The following is a 17,696-nucleotide window of genomic DNA, read 5'->3' as shown; positions in this document are numbered from 1 at the left end:
AGTTGGCAAATCAAAAATGGCCCACTTTATGTATATTATTTTCTGTTCCCCCATTCTTATTTTGATTAATTAACATTTCCTTTGAAAGTGAATAATTTATGTTGTTAAAAATCTATAAAAATATAAAGAAAATATAAACAAACTTCTTTTTATGATTTTCTTTAAAATAAAATATATGTAGCAAAATTGTAATTGTTTTGTTTAAAAACATAGGAAGTCATGGCATATTATCCACTGTTTCAAAATTACGCAATGCAATATAACTCCCCCATTAAGACTATCTTAATGATTCAGATCCATCGGACTGGAAGCCACAAATCTTTTAGCCAAGGCCAGAAATCAAGAGTCGTTGAACGAGTGCGGCATTGGCCAAAAACTCAAAGCCCAAAGCCAGAAACAAAAAAAATGAAACCGAAAGCTAAAGCCAAAGACCCATCTAAAAGCAGGAGACGTCGGTCAAAAAATTTGGCATTCAAAGCGAAAATACAAAAAATCCAGCCCGCGGAATGCAGTCAACGGAACAGTTTGGAGTGTGTTGATCGTTTTGCTTTCAATAAATTTGACCCCCAAATATGTATAAACAAAAAACAAAACAAAAGCCAGTGGCTTAACCCTGGGCTAGGTCAACCACAGACGAATTTTCGGGGCTCGAAGCTATGACGATGATCTCACAGCTATTGGGCAATCGTTATCGACAATTATGCACAAGCAATCGTATCGATAACAAATTAAAGAATGAAGAACCAATAACAAAAACATTATCGAAGAAGTAGGTGAAATTATACCAAAATCGATAATAGCCTTAAACACAAAACCAAAGTTGTGCATAAAAATGCATTTCAAACAAAAATTCCTTTCCACCTTAAAAAATCAACACTTCTAATGAATCAACGAAATTAAATAAAAACATATTTTTTTTGTAATTTTTTTTGTATAATTTATTTTGCCTTTGTTGCATAGCTTTGAATGCTTAATAGTTCGTCTGCGACGCGATCAATACGGGATCGGGCAGAACACTATATATATGTATATATATAATGTATATATGTATGTAGGAATATTAACTAAAATGGAAATACATATGGATAATTCGTCTAGTTAAAAACTCACAATAATTACATAATCATATCAAAAATAATCGTATAAAAAAAACTTAAGCATTAAACAAAATGTGTTAATGGGGGACAACAGTAAAAAACGGTGATCGATGAAGCACCTGCTTTCTAGATTCTTGGAGTCTTTAGTCTTTGACTTTCCCGCCCTTTTGTATTCCGCCTTTAAAAGGAATATATCTTTACCGTTGGGGGAACAGATTGGGATGTGGTCTGGTTTCTTTTGGGCCAAAAGACGCGAACGAAAACAAAAGCGAGAAACGTGAAACGAAAACGAAAGCTTAGGCGAGGCGAGGCGACTTATAGAAAATGCAAAAAAAATATTTTTATATCTGTATACATATATATAAAATCAATGAAAGCCAAGCGAGCGAAAGTTGAGAGATACTCTCTTTCGCTTCTCTCTTGCTGAAAGAAAGTACAGCTCGCGATTTTCTTCTACACAATTAGTTTTGTTTTGTTTTTACTAATACTAAATGTTCATTTTACACATAGATCATAATATTCATGATTTTATGCTTGGTATTTTTTTTTTGTAGTACTTTTGTTTGCTTTTTAATGGTAACTTTTTGTGGTTTCTTTCTTTTTAGCCAAAAAACTTAAAATTCTATCACAGCCGTAATTTTTTTCGAAGAAAAAATTGTTTAGTTTTTTTTTTGTGGTTTTTGTTTGTTTGCCTTAAATTGTTTTATTCATTACTACTAATTATTACTTTCATAATTTGTTAATTTGCCCGATTTGTGTTTAAATCTTTTTGAATGCACTTTTGTTGGTTTTTTGTTTTTGTTTTTGAGGCTTGCTTTCTATATTTTAAAAAATTCTAATTGCACTTTTTTTGTATAATATTTTTTTGTGTTTTGTTTTTTGTTTAAATTGCTATTTAATTTGCTTTCATGTCTCAGTTTTCTTCATAGAACATTGTCTTTATCATGAGTGTTTGTGCAGAGGCAAAAAAATGGGATCAAATCAAGTTTAATGATCGACCTTTATTTGGAATTTAATAAATGAAACCTTGTTTTTTTTCAATTTTATTTTGGATTGTTTTGTGTTCTCTTTCGTTTGTATTTCTTTTTTGTGACTAGGAGAACTTCCATGTGTTTTCTTTAAAAATATATATTTATATTTCCTAAATGCATTATATTTTTTGATATTTTGCGTATGTGAGATATTTAAAAATATCCAATGGATATGGTAGAAAAAAAAACAAAAATTCAGTAGGAACAAAATTTGGGGATATAATGTTTAGCAATGTGGAATGTGCTTGCCTTCTATATATTTTTTGTTTAATTGGAAGTTATTCTGTTCAATTTCTTCATATAAACAGAGCTCTCTACGAAACCGAAATGGAAACCACAACTGAATTTTTGTTGATTTGTTACAAGTATGGAGTTTTTCATTTCTTTAAATTAAACTTATAGATTGTTCTGGTTTTTGTTTGTTTCTGCTGTTTTGACTACAAATTCTTTGATTTTTGTTTTGTTTTTCTCTTTTGCCTACTACTATTTTTTTGTGTATTTTTGTTTGTACAAATCGCGACCGCCATTAATGAGTAATACTGGCCAATCCGTCCGATCTTCCTTCCTTTCTTTACTATATAATAGCTTAGGTTAGTATATGTGTCATAGCCTAAATGTTTCCTTAAAAACTCTATGCAAGTGTCTACTAATATAAAATCTAAACTCTTTAATCTTTGTCTGCTGCTCGGGGATTCACTGGTACTTTCATGTCTCCAGCGAGGTGACCACCAGATTGTGGAAAACGCTGGCCGATTCGCTCATCATTGCCGCCTGTCCGCAGGAATCGCTGCTAGCGCCGCTCGGCGGCGTTGGCGTCCCCAGCCTCAGTGCGTCCATGATCACCTCGAAATCCTTTTGGTTTTGGTTCATATCGAAGTCGACCAGCTCCAGGTGATGGTGCAAGTGATGGTGGTGGTTGAGATGGTGATGGTCGTTCAGCTTCATCCGCTTGCCTCCGGAAACTTCGACGCCAGCGCCTGCTGCTCCTCCGATCCCACCGCATCCACCCACTATTCCACCGATGCCGCCCACATTCACATTCATTCCCATGCCCAGACCAACCACGTCCAGTGGACACTCCTCAATGGCGGAGATCAGGCGCTGCGGCGGTATGTAAAACTGGGACAGGGCCTCGCGCACCAGCCGATCGCTTTCGTCCTCGCTGCTGCTGTTGCTCCTCAATCTCTTCCTGCTGGCGGACAGGGCCGCCTTCTCCAGCTGCTCGGCTCCCTGGGTGATCTCCGGGTCGATCAGCAGCATGGGCGCATTGATGGCGCTCAGTTCCCTGTCGAGTATCTCCAGATCGTTGACCAAATTGCTGCTGGACAGGTGGCGTTTCCGGTTGTTCACCCGCTCCGATGCCGATCCGGAAACGGAAAGGGGCGCCGAGTTGGCCGCCTCGGGGGCCGAATTGGCCCCAGTGGGCGTGGCCATTTGCTGCTGGCGCACAGGCGGTTGATTCTCCAAGGAGCAAATGACCCCACGCCCACCTGAAGCCGATCCGTTCGGGGATGAACTGAAGGCATCGCCGTAGGCCGAGGACTTGTTCATATTGCTACTGTTATTGCTGGCCGGCTTGGCATCGTCCATGTTCGGCTGGAAGAGATTCTCACGCGCCAGTTCGGTGGTTGAGCCGCTGTCGCTGGTTCTGCAAAAAGAGAGAGAAAGTGGAAGGGAAAGTTAGTCAACGGTCGGTGGTGGTACAAAACAGATAAATGTAGGGAATAAAACGGGGGCAGCGGGCACAACTACCCAAATGATTCAATTGGGCGAGAGCATATCGATTAAGCCGATAGCTAAATAATATGTCTGATATAAAATTGATGTTGCTTGCTGTCTACCATCAAATTTACGGGTATTGAGAGTTTCTTTGGGAAATAATCAACACAGAATCCTTTACTTTATTTCTTTAAAAACCCATGATCCAGTCATGAACCATCTGCAAGTAACACATCATAAACCTAATCCCTTCCTGGTCTTATCCCACCTATCGACGTCACAAACAAAGGCCCACGACACAGAGAGCTGTGTCAAATCAGTAAACGGTGTAATCTTGCCATAAACATTTCAACGCCCATCGATAATACACAACCCCCTCCCCTTCCCCCCCAAACCAAGCACCCATCCCGAACTCAACTCAACCCTGACATCGGAGTGTTCGTTTCCAAGGGGTTTTCCACGGGGTGGTGATTCGAGGGGAGGATGGATTTGTGCAGGAAAGCGGGTAGTCGGGGGGCACGCTTTTAATTAACTGGGCCAACAACTGTGGCACCGGGGCCTTTTGGCTTTGCTCGGTGACCAGCAGCGAAGTAAATTTCAGTTAATTTCTCTTTCAATAAAAGCACTGTGTATGGGGCGCCTCCTCCTCCGCCTCCGCCCCTCATTTCTCCACACTTTTCTTGTTGCTTCTCCAGCCAATATGGCAACCATTTAAAGTTGAAAAAAAAAACGAAGCAGTCACAACGGCAGAGAAATACACAAAATAATCATGTTAAAATAAGGTAGAAGAAAATGCCTCGGTACAGGTAGAAAAAATACCTTAATGGGGCTTAGATTGTGGAATCATATTATCACAGTCAAATCCCCATCTCTGCGATTTCAAGCGACTAAGAATTGATTCAATATAATTTGATGTAAGCCTTAAGAAAGGTTAATCCATTTCCCATTTAATCAAGTCCCCAATTAATAACCTAATTTGCGGAAATTCATCGCTGTGTACAGGTGGTGCGGGGGGTGCCTTTTATATATACATTGAAAAGGGGGTGGTGGGTGGGTGGTGGTATGGCAGGCACAACGCATTAAAATGCGCAGCTGAGCATGTCAATGTTGACTATTAAAGCGACGCAACAAAAGCAATATAACTGACAACAAGAATGCCAAAAGCGGCAATACCAAGGGACCCCAAAAAAAAAACAAAAAAAATTAAGCTGCGGGGAGGGGAAAGGGGGGTCTTTACGGGGCGAAAAAAAAAGCGAAAGTATGGAGGAATCTGTACAAAAACAAAACAAAACGAAACGAAACCCAAACGAAGAAGCAACAAAAAATCGCTCAACTTATAGAAACCAAAAAACCAGAAAGCGTACAACAAGAGGGCAAGAGGCTCACAGGAGAGGGGGATGGAGGGGGGGTGTTGGTGTTTCGGGGGGGCAAAAAGTGTGTTAGTTTCGTTGTTGTTGCTGTTGCTTTCAATGCACGCGCAACCGTTAACTTGAAATGATGGACGGCCAAAACAAAATGGGAGCAGCAAAAGCAGCCAAGAGAGTAGTAGTTGCTGGCCAAATGAGGTGCCAAAAGGCAACGGAGAAGATGGCCAACAAAGAGGGAAGGGAAGGGAGGGGAAGGGGAGCGGGGTGGATTGCACAAGTGGCCCACAAAACGGAGACAAAGCAGAGTTAGAAGGGCCGCAAAGGGGTAAAACCCAGGTGAGCTTAACTGGATTGATCCGGAAAAACAGAAAATTTTAAATAAAAAGGCACTGATATATACATGGTAAATTTCCCAAGCGAAATAGTTTAAAACCCTATAACCTTAAAGCGGCATTTGTCATACCCACCAATGTATCTGCGTTTTCTTTGTTACCAACTATAAATAAAAGGTGAAGTTCGCCAGTAAAAGGTGATTTTTTTCACCACGTCAGTTCCGGTTTTATGGCAAAATCTGATAACACTTCAGAGGTGGTTTCAGTCTTACTAGCAAAGCTATTTTCAGGTTATACCTTTTCACAAATGGCTTAGATACATTTGGAGCTAGCTACCCAGCTTCCTATTCAAATAGCCATCCTCTTAAATCATCTTCTGCGATACAGCACCCGGAATCCAATTTCCCATCAATGACACACATTTCTGAGACTTATGAAATGCACAATGAATCAAATAACTCACTAAGTACTAAATGCGAAAACCCAAAGAAATAGTCATACTTGTTAAAAATACAGAAACCAATATGAGTTTGGTATCCTGCATTAATCAGAGAGACGAGGATGCAGCTCAAAGCTATTTATACGCCCGATTAATCATAAGCCAAATGAGAAAAGCACGAATATTGATAACTGGCTGATCAGTTTGTGACGTCATTGGTGTGGTGGATATAAAACGTTTTATTCACCGAACAATAAGAAGAAATCAACGCATTTGACATTGAGCCATGTGTTTGAGTACATATGTATACAGCAGCGGTACATACATACATATATATTGTCGTGTGGCATGCGGCTGATAGCTGGTCAAAAAAAAAAAAAAAAAGATATACAAAAAAAAAACTGGGGTTTGTCACTTGTAGTGTTCTTTCTTTGTCCTTCGTCTCGCTGTCTTATCTGCCTTTTCGTTTTGCGCACGTTTTCGATGTTTTTTTTTTCGGTCGTTTTTGTGTTAACCACCCCCTCAAGATGCCCCCCACCCCCTCGACATTAAATATGTGGCGACTTCCTCGCTGAATTCAAGCAGAAATTGGGGCACACTTATTACGCGTTAATCTCTTGCCTCGTTTTCCCCCCGGAAAAGCAAACTTAGTCAACCTTTGCTTATGTTTGCTCACCCCCGCCCAATCCATTTGTTTTTGGGGGTTTCCAGTTCAAGGCTCTTTAACCAATGTTTTTATTTGTGTTATTACAGACCGTATGGGCCATACGTCGAATTTTGTTTAACTGGAAAACAATTAAGTGGGGCTATGTGACTTTGCAGACTCAAATTCATGGTATTTAATGCAGTTGCTGGTAATTTATTCTTTTTTTAAGGGGTTTGCAGTATAATACTTGGTCTTAAACCTATAAAAATATATAAGATTAAGTGTAAGATACTTCTAAAGTTGTTTTCCCTTACCCAAAGTCTAAGTAATTTATCTAATTCTTCCTGCGATTTACACAAGGTTGACCTGAATTTCATTTTTGATTAATCGAATTGAAATTTGGTCTCAAAAGGCAGGCAAAGCGAGGGGAAAAAGGATTTTCACTGCTGCACTTGACAAGAGGGAGGAAAATGAAGAAGGGAAAGCGAGGAAAAGCGAGGAAAGAGCGAAAGCGGCAAAGAAAGACGAAAACGTTGTCAAACGACAAGTGCACACAAAGAAAGAAAGAAAAAAAAAATTGAAAAAAAGGGGAGCAACAGCAGGGGGGTTTTGGGTGGTAAAGTCGAGGGTGGGAAAAGGGGCGCCAAGTCGCGAATGTAGGACGCTGTTGGGGGTCATTGAGCGCGCTTTTGACTTGGTCCGTGTATGCGGAAGAAGGAGGGCGGAGAGGAGGTGGGAAACGGGCGGAGAGGGGGCGTAAAAAGCGAGGCGGAAGAGGGGGGGGCAGCAAAGAGACCGAGGAGGGCCTCTGAAGAGGGGGCGTGGCAAAGCCATATGGGGCGATGGCAGCAGTTTCGTGTCAAAGACAACTTCATTTCGCTGTCTCCCTTTCAAATGTACAAGCGAAATAAAATTTATGTTAAACCCACTTTCGAATTTAAGTAAACATTTTGTTTAAACATTCCAATAAATAAACAAAATAATGATTTTTTGTTAATGATTGGTGGGGAACTATACATATGAATCTAGTGACTAATAAAGAAAAAAGATATACACATTCCAAGAAATAACATTTATGCATAAAAGAAGAGACGGGAAAAAACGGAACTGCTTGAGTTCGGTTCGGTTCGTTACGCTTCGTTTACGTTTGTAAATTCAATTACAACAACAACAACAAATTGAAATAAACTTGAAACCTTGGCACCTGAATTGAACGTATCCCCAGCAACACCTCAACTTTATCACCATCCATCCGCACACGTCGTGTATCTCTATCTGCTTATCAGCTCGAGCATTTCTCTGATAACTCGATTCGCGCAAAGTAGTGGGGAAATACGTGAAAAAGCGGGGGAGGGGGAAAGCGGGGGGAAAGGGGAAAAGCGCGCGCGTGTCGCAAGGTTGGTGGGCGGGAACTGAAAAACAATTAAAAATAATATAAGCGGGTAAACAATAACAACGGCGGGAAGGTGGGTAAACTAGTTGCTATTCACCCAATCTTTATCCCACCAGCTCTCTCTCCCTCCCAACATTGTGTAATCGAATTGTTCTAAATATTTCGCAAATAACAATGGCATTGAGAATAACAACAAGAAATTTATGCAACAACAAGATGCAGAGCTCAATAATATCGAAAAGATCTTAAAAGGAAATATATTTTTATATTACCGATCTTCAGCAATAAGTTAAAGAAACCTAGAAAGCAAGACCATAATCACCTGTAATTACAACTGAAATAGTTTGTGTAGGATGGCTTACAAAAGGGAATGCTGAATAGTAGTTGCTGCAATTCGCGTTACCAAATAGATGAGATGAAAAAAAAAGAAGAAAAACAAGAAAGAAAAGCTGACTTCGGGCGGAGCCGAAGTTGATATACCCTTGCAGAATATTCTGTAAATTATATTCTCCAAAATTATTCATATGATGCAATCTTAATACTCATAAAAAATCCCAACTTCCTAACTTTAAAAACACCAAAGTTATGGCATTTCCAATCGTTCAGTTATATGGCAGCTATAGGATATAGTCGGCCGATCCTTATGAAATTTGATAGGTTGGATTGATTGGTTAAAAATAGAACCCATAGAAAATCCCAACTTCCTAACTTAACAAAAACCAAAGTTGTGGCATTTCCGATCAATCAGTTATATGGTGGCTATAGGATATAGTCGGCCGATCCTTATGAAATTTGGTAGTTCGGATTGATAGGCCAAATATAACACCCATAGAAAATCCCAACTTCCTAACTTCACAAACACCAAAGTTATGGCATTTCCGATCAATCAGTTATATGGCAGCTATAGGATATAGTCGGCCGATCTTTATGAAATTTGGTAGGTCGGATTGATTGGCCAAATATAAAACCCATATAAAATTCCAACTTCCTAACTTAACAAACAGCAGAGTTATGGCATTTCCGATTAATCAGTTATATGGCAGCTATAGGATATAGTCGGCCGATCCCGGCCGTTCCGACTTATATACTGCGTGCAAAGGAAAGAAGGGTGTGTGCAAAGTTTCAATTCGATATCTTTAAAACTGAGAGACTAGTTCGCGTAGAAACAGACAGACGGACAGACAGACGGACAGACAGACGGACAGACAGACGGACAGACGGACAGACGGACAGACGGACAGACGGACATGGCTATATCAACTCAGGAGGTGATCCTGATCAAGAATATATATACTTTATAGGGTCGGAGATGTCTCCTTCACTGCGTTGCACACTTTTGACCAAAATTATAATACCCTCTGCAAGGGTATAAAAACGGCAGTACACGAATCCGAATCCGAATCGGAATAATAAAAAAACACGAAACCCCAGGGGGAAAGAAAATAGACAAGATAGCAGCCCCCAAACAAAAAGAAGCAAAAACGGAAAACTATAAAAACGTCGTCGCAGTCGCGAAATTATTACGACGACGCCACAAAATGGGGCGGCCTGAGTGGGTTACACAAAATGCTATGCACTATGCGATGATGTCTGCCGCTCTGCGGGTGTATTAGTGATATGGTGAGTGGAAGAGTGGAATAGTGGAAGAGGAAGCAGTGCAGGCGCAAAGCAGTGGCGGAGAGGGGTATCCAAGCAGGGGGCTCTGCAGATGGGAGGGAGGGGGAGTCTGGAAAAGGGGGGAGGGCCTAAAAGACGGATTGGAGCGAGATTCGGTAAGCGATTGAATAAGAGCGCTTCTTTGGTGCTTCGCTTTGGTTTATTGGATTTTTGGGTGAAGTTTATCTGAGGAGTATTTAGGTTGGTGCTTTTTTTGTTAGTGTTACACTAATTGGAGTACTTTTGATATTTATTGAAGTTATTGTGGTTGGAATTAAATTTAATAGTGCATTTTTTTGGTTGTTATCTTTTGTTGTATTTTTAAGTTGCTGTTATATTGGTGTATTTTTTTCGTTGGAGTTTTTTCTAATCAACTCTTTGTTGTTATATTTCTTTCATTTTATATTTTATGGTGTAGTTTTTATTAGGATATCTGTCTTGTTGTATCTCTTACTATATTGTATCTCTTACTATGTTAAAGGATTGTAGTTTTGTTGATGTAGCTGGTTTTGTGTTTTTAATTTGCGTATTTGTTGTTAAAATGATTGGTGTTTTTTATAGTTATTCATATTTTTCTATTGTTGGTACTATGTTGTTATTCTTTTTCCTGTTGCTGTGCTGTGAGTTTTTTTTAGCAGTGTTTGTTGTTGCTGCCTGTCGTTAATGCTCTTGTAGTTTCTCTGGTTATTGTTGTAGTTATTGCTCTTGTTGTTGTTGTTGTAGTAGTGAGCGGCAGAGCCAACGACTGTTGCTTGGCTTGGCGTAATGTCGAGAGTGTTTAAAATGCATAAAAAGAAGGCAGGCAACACAAGCAGCAGCAATTTGTATGGATTTCATTTCAGCGAGCGGATGCATAAGCAATGAGCAGCGTGGATATTGTGTAGATAAACATCCCAAACTGCCGTCGTCCGAAACAACAACAATAACCTAAAATTCAACTTATTCAGATTCAGTTTGCCACAAGCCAAGCTAGTTGAAATTTGAACCAAAAATAGGAGTATTTTGTAATGTTAATTGTTGTATTGACAGGAAAGATTATAAATGATTTTATAGTGTTATAAGATATATATTTTCTATTTTCTTTCACATGGGATACTTTTTTTTTCTTTCTGTTTATAAATACATTTTTCAGTCATAACCTCTATGAAGTTTATAACTCCTTCGTCTAACAAGATGCAAAAACAGAACGCAAGTCAGTCGATCAACAAAATTGATTGCCACATTGCAAGAGCATGGCCAACAAGCAGCGATAACTTATCGCTCATCGCTATCTCCGACATATCCTCATGACTCCCCCCCATTCCACCCGCTTTTCCACCATATCCTGCCCATGTCTGTATAATACCACTTATAAGCCCCTGTGCTTATTTCAATTTCACCGTTTAACATATTTTTTTTCGTAATTAAATTATCGATTGCAACTACAGGAAAGCTACAGAGTAATAATAAGCACATGAGCATAAAATACACCATATACACTTTATTCCACATATTCCATGTGAGTAAGTGTGTGTTTTGTGTAAAGGGGCGAAGAGAAAACATGTCAAACAAAGCACAAGGCACAAAGCAAAAAGGCAAAAGCAAAAGCAACGAGGACGGAAGCTAACTTCGGCAAGCCGAAGTTTTAATACCCTTGCAGACTTTGACGAAATTGCTAAAAGTGAAAAAGTAGCGAAAGGAATAAGGTATACATAAGTAAACTAGATTTTCATCGTTTCAAGTCAATTGCTTTTATACTGCAAAAATGTCATATACAAATAGAAAAAAAGGGATACTTTCGCAGCCTTTAACAATTTTTCCTATCTCCTTTATGATATAGACTTCCGAGCGGCAAGCGCTTTTACCCTAATCAAGATATGCGTAAATAAATAAGAATTGGAAAATTTTATGTTAGTAGCTTACATCAAATTTGGACCGATTTCACCCTATTGTTCCTATGGGAGCTATAGGATATAGACGTCCGATCGGCACGCGCTTTCACCTTGATCAATGTATGCATAAAAAAATAGGATTTGGAAAGATTCATGTCAATAGCTTGTATACTGCGTGAAATATCCTAAAAATCATTAAATTTTAACCGATTTTACCCATTTGTTCCTATGGGAGCTATAGGATATAGACGTCCGATCGTCACGCGCTTTTACTCTGATCAAGGTACGCATAAAAAAATAAGATTTGGAAAGATTTATGTCAATAGCTTTTACACTGCGCGAAATATCTTCCATTCTTGCAAGTTATATCCGATTGTTCCTATGGGAGCTATAGGATATAGACATCCGATCGGGGCGGTTTTCAAACTTGATCTGCGTACACTTGTTTTAGGACGACTATGAAAGTTTCAGATCGCTAGCTTTTATACTGAGCTCGCAAACGGTATTGAAACAGACGGACAGACGGACAGACGGACGGACGGACAGACGGACAGACGGACAGACGGACATGGCTATATCGACTCCCCTATTGATCCTGATCAAGAATATATATACTTTATAGGGTCGGAAACGTCTCCTTCACTGCGTTACAAACTTCTGACCAAAATTATAATACCCTCTGCAAGGGTATAAAAAGGCAAATGCAAAAGCAAAAGCAAAAAAAACGGAAACGCGAGGCACTGACCAAAAGGAAAATCGGCGATGAATTAACTTTGCAAAGCGTGTAACGGTATGTTGAATTGTTTGTTTGTTTGTTTTCTCCTTTGGCTCTTTGATGAAAGAAAGCAAGCGAGCGGGCCAAAAAGAAGAAGAAATAAAGAAAGCATGCTCGTTGATGATAGAGAGATAAATAGATTATATATGGCCAAGAGCAGGTGGGCTAAAAAGCCAAAACAGGGGGCGTGGTGGCAGTTAACTGTTAAGGAAGTGCTCATATAGGGAAATGGTAAGATGAGATGCCAAATATATAAATCCTATTAAGTTTGACTAATGAAACAAATGGTATAGGAGTATTCTTAATTTGAGAAATTTGTATGTTTTTATGATTATGTTTTCAGCTTTGTGTTCCTTTTGATTTAACATTTAGATACATTTAAGTAGGCAAGTATATGAATACATTTTTTTTATTTGTGTTCTTTCTTTGAACTAAAAACCTACTTTTGATTGCTAGCTAAAAAAGCAAGTACATGTGACTTTATGGTGAAAACCATATAATTATTCGAAAATGTACAACATGTGTTTCTTTAAATTAAAAAAATATGCAGATATTTTTAAAAAAATTATACAAAAAATAGCGCTAAAGACGCAGCGAACGTGTGTAAAAGGCAAGGCGAAAATAATGACACACAGACACAAACATTTATGTGTTGGCAAGTCTGAAGGTTTAGTGCACTGGATGTTGTTGTTTTTCTCGCTGCTGCTGCCGTTGTTGTTGCTGTTGTTGCTTCTTGAGTTGTTGTTGTTGTTGCTGTTGTTGATGGCATGTGCCCACAAAAAAAACAACAACAATTGCTTTGGCTATCATCGCCTCTTTGTTGTTGTAGCTGCTCTTTTTTTTTTTTGTTGCAAGTGGAACGTGATTATTTCAACGAGCTCAACGTTTTCTTGTTTTTTGTTTTTGTTTTTAGCACACACCAACAGCAGATACAAAAATTAAAAAAAAATAAAAGAATGTTTAGAGACATTGTTTATATGTATGTAAAAATTCCTATTTGCTGGCTTTGATTTCTTTCTGTATTTCTTTTATTATTTTTTTTGCCTGTTTTTTTTCTTGTTTTGGCCGATGCGTGTGTGCATTTTTGTTCCTGTATTTTATTTTTTTGATTGATTAAGTGGAATGTTTGCTGTTATCTTTGGGTTTTCAATTGGTTATTGGTTGAATATTTAACATATCAATTGGGTTTGCTTTTTTACTTTTACCCATACTGTAGATATTTGCTTGATTCTCTGCAAATATAACCCTATTTAATCGAGATTCAAATACCTATCTTTAAGCTCATTAACTTTTTATGAAAGTATCTAGATCTTTCCACACTTTTCGATTGTAATAACTTTTTCCTCATTTGTGTTTTACATAGATTTCTGAAACTCGATAACTAATAAGGTTTTTGGAATTGTATATGTTTATTCGAAAAAATGTATCTTTTGATTTATAGATATTTTTTGAGGCTCATTTGGATAATCTACCTTTATTTGATAGCAATTACACGCCAATTACCCAATTGCTCTATGGCTATTTGGATTTTCGAATTATGTTGGCCCTTTTCCCAATTGCTGGCCGAAAAATGTTGGAAAATCCCACCGACTTTTTCCATTGTTTCCGTTGGGCTTCTCCTCCGTTTTTAGTTTCGTTTTCGTGTCGCGTTTTTATGTCTCTGAGTATCTGAGTATCTGCGTTTAGCTACGCTTCGCTTTGCTTTGCTTTACTTAGCTTTGCTTTGGTTTGGTTGGCTTCGCTTTTGCTTTGCTTTGGTTCGCTGCTCGTTTTGCACGGCTTTTTGCTTTTTGCTTTGGGTTTTCTTTGGTTTTTGGCCTGAGCTTGGCCTGAATGTTGTTGGCTATGAAATATGCCGCTTTCCTTGTGTTTGTATCCGTATCTGTATGTATATCCCCTTGTATCTTCACAAGTATATTCGTATCTGTCGGATTGTTGCTGCAACATTGCAGTATCATCGGCATTGAGCTAGTGGAAAGGGGCAGACGACGACGACGGATAGATAGTCCTTATGGAAGCCATAGAAAATGCTGTTTAGTATTTGTATTTGGGCCTGAATAATTGCATCATCGTTGGCACCACACAACTGACACGTTGTACTAGTTGAAGGCACAGATACAAATTGTAGGAAATAAAGTGTAAGCTACTAAAATAATAATCACTATCAAATCAAAGTCCTAATTCTGCATTTTCCATTGTATTGTTGAAAGAAAATACTGCACATTGCAGTGTCAGCTATAAATCAAATACCTTTTCAAAATTGAAGGCTTCAATAATTGCATAATTTTGAAACCTGTATTAACCAAAAATATACCTGATTTCCACTAAAATGCAACAGCCAACGTTGATTGCCTACTTAAACGGCTAATAATTGACACGTGGCAATCAGTAGATTTGGCTGATTATTTAAGGGTTCAAAAACCCTTGCACAGTTACTATCTGTCAACAATCGGTCGTTTTCGGTTGCATCGCACACATATAGTGCATATCTATATATATACAACTCGACACCTTGCATTATCGCGTTTGCTTACTGTTCAGTTTTCAGCTTTCAGTTTTAACTACCGCAAATGCCACGCAACTGGGAAAAGAGCAAAGTCGCCCACTCTCAACTCTTAACCTTTAAAACCCAGGCAACCGCACGAATATATATGCATATATTTATATATATATATATATATAGATGTGTATATATAGAGGCACAATACGCACCACGCACTTTAAAAGGGCAAAAACAAATCAAGCATCCGCCGCGTGGGCGTCGCCCCCAAGTTCACAGTTCACATGACATACACATCATCATTGTTAAGCTCATCGTGATGATGATGAGTGTAACCTGCACTGGAGGTTGAAATAATACTGCGAGATACACTCCACCCACTCGAATAATGAGTTAATTTATTTGGAAAAATTTACATACTGTATCAGGTATCAAAGGGTTTTCGGTCAAAAGTGTCGGGTTAAGACGACTTTTGGCTTTGGTTTATTGCCTGTACAATTCAGGAAATCCCAAAAAAAAACAAACGCAAAACAAATGAAGCAGAATTGTGTCTCTTAATTGGGCTTTGAAGGCATAATTGCTGAATTGCAAATCCATTTTACTTGGATTTAACTACCCAACAATGCCTGTGTGTTTTCTATTCTTTTATAAATAATTATTCGGATTGTGTGTGGGAAATATAAATAAAATTCGTTTTAAATGGGTTTGGTGTTCAAAATGTTCATCTGCTGCACTTGAAGTGTCCATTTAATCGTTATTTATGCCGTAAAGCATTTGAAAATTTTTTTTAGTAACGCCATTCATCAACAGACTGTCTTTAAATATTAATATTTTAAACTCCGGACGTAGTAACCTACAACGGGGTTTTTTCGTAGCTTTTCAAGCAAGATCTCATTTGATTAGCTGCATTTAAAAATATAAATAGGTAGCTCTGAGTAGGAGCGTTCAAATTAAACATTTAGTAATGCTTATACTTGAATAATGATTACAATACATATTAATCAGAAAAAATAACTCATAGCTTCCATGAAAAAATAAATGTCACAAAAATGTTCTCTTTCCAATTAAGTTTACAGGTTATGAACCCAATTTCCTTTTAAGACCCATAAGATATAATGGATTTCTAAGTATTTCCAATACTATCTTTACAAGCTATAACACATTATATATCAGGTAATACTATTGATTTCCTCACAAACCACCTATTAACTCTCTAATTCAGTTTGCTCTCCATGTAAGATCGCTGGTTATAAACACTGTTTCTCTGTCACACCATTAATTTCCCGTCTGAGGGGTTAGGTAAAAATTTATATAAAGACAGTGTTAGGCAACTTGATAGTTAACCTAAACTTAGTAATTTTTTAATTAAGGTCACTGGTTTATAGCTTTCCATTTTTCTTCAAAAACTGTAGGTATGAGTAGTAATTAAATTATGAGAATGTTCTTTTGTTTTCGAACAAATAAACTAAAAGGGTGTAAGCTTTGATTTTCTTTTAGGCTAGATCACTGGGGTGTTGGTATAATTTTTGTTTGGGAAAAGATCATATCAGACTCTCACCTGGGCAGATTCTGGAGGTATCGCATCTGTTTCTCGCGACGCAGTTCGTCGGTCAGTCGGCAGTAGGTGTTGTTGATGCAGACACTGCGTCGCAGATTCGCCTCCGAGTCCTTGATCCTTTCCAGCTTGTGGGCGCACAGCTGAAGGATTCGCTTGCGCTCCTCGCGTTGTCGCAATTTCGGTGAGATCATGGGCACTCGGGATCGATGGTGATGATAGCCGATGGGCGGGGAGCAGCGGGGTGGTCCAAACATGTCTGAATCTTCGTCACTGTTGTTGTTGTTATTGCTGCTGCCGTTGTTGTTATTGTTGTTGTTGTTGCCGCTGCCGGCGTCGTTTGCAGATGCGTGTGTGTTTGTGGGCAAGGTCATTGTGCGTTTTTTTCAAAGAGCGAGCGAGCGTTGCGTTTCTGTTTGTTCCTTAGCTTGTCTTTGATTTTTCTTCCTTTGATTTGATTTGATTTTTGATGAATTTGAATAAATTTATACAAAATAAGGAAGCCACACACACGCTCACACACACACACGCTCGTTTGGATGCTCTCTTTTTATAGCTCTTTTGCTTTACTCTCTTGCACTTGCTGTTCCTTCTTCTTCTTCTGTCTGCCTTTGCTGTTTCTTTCTTTATTTCATTTGATTTTTGCCTGAGATTTCACTTGCCTGTTTACCGTTAGTCGAGGCTGCCGCTTTTTGTTGTTGTCTTTGTTTTTTTTTTGCCAAAATTCAAAATAATCCAGGACTTTTGAATTTGTTGGGTTTGATCAAAATTTGCACTTGTTTTTTGCTTTCATTTATAACACAAAAAAAATTCAACAAAAATAGATAAGTTTTGTTTGTTTTTGGTTGTTTTTTTTAGGCACACAATTGACACAAAACTACAGAGGGGCGGGGGCGTCTCACTTTTAATTGTTTTTATTATTTTGTAAGTTTTTTTTGGCCGCCTGTTGAGGGTTAGAGGTGAGGGGAATCTACGGCGGCGAGAGCGCAAGAGAAGTCAGTAATGGGCTTTCCACCGTTGCTTTTCCAGCCGCACACGTCCGCACGGTCCTCGCGTTCGAAACGAATTGAAATTTTCGTCATGAAATTTTCGTTGTGAAAAACGCAAACGCTGAATGAAAGACGTTCGCAGTCGCTGCTCGCGTCGGCAGAGCAGAGCGCACAGATGTTCGCCATTGAAACGGAAGTGATGGCGCTCTCTCTAAGAGAACGCCTTAAGAGAGTTGTTAAGAGAAGAGAGAGAGAGAGAGAGAGGGAGCGCAACTGGCCTACGTGCGTGCTGCATATACACAGCTGCGGCAGAAATAATAGTATCT

General features: G+C 38.7%; 1 protein-coding gene across 1 annotated transcript; it reads right to left on the bottom strand.

Annotated features, from left to right (window-relative positions):
* Positions 1–911: 911 nt before the first annotated feature.
* Positions 912–17,448, bottom strand: LOC108046951 (ras guanine nucleotide exchange factor P). The gene is made up of 2 exons (XM_017126937.2): positions 16,385–17,448; positions 912–3,776 (listed from the first exon to the last, which is right to left on the bottom strand). Exons 1-2 carry the CDS (start codon positions 16,753–16,755, stop codon positions 2,834–2,836), a joined length of 1,314 nt encoding a protein of 437 aa, XP_016982426.1. The 5' UTR covers positions 16,756–17,448; the 3' UTR covers positions 912–2,833.
* Positions 17,449–17,696: the final 248 nt, after the last annotated feature.

Source organism: Drosophila rhopaloa, unplaced genomic scaffold (assembly GCF_018152115.1).
Source record: "Drosophila rhopaloa isolate 14029-0021.01 unplaced genomic scaffold, ASM1815211v1 contig_3, whole genome shotgun sequence".
Classification (NCBI taxonomy): domain Eukaryota; kingdom Metazoa; phylum Arthropoda; class Insecta; order Diptera; family Drosophilidae; genus Drosophila; species Drosophila rhopaloa.
This window is presented reverse-complemented; position numbering and strand designations above follow the sequence as displayed.

Excerpts from the sequence above, each read along its gene's own strand:
- LOC108046951 (XM_017126937.2), bottom strand. The coding sequence starts at position 16,755 with ATGACCTTGCCCACAAACACACACGCATCTGCAAACGACGCCGGCAGC. Across the intron at positions 3,777-16,384 it reads TACCTCCAGAATCTGCCCAG|AACCAGCGACAGCGGCTCAA; the intron begins GTGAGAGTCTGA and ends CTCTTTTTGCAG.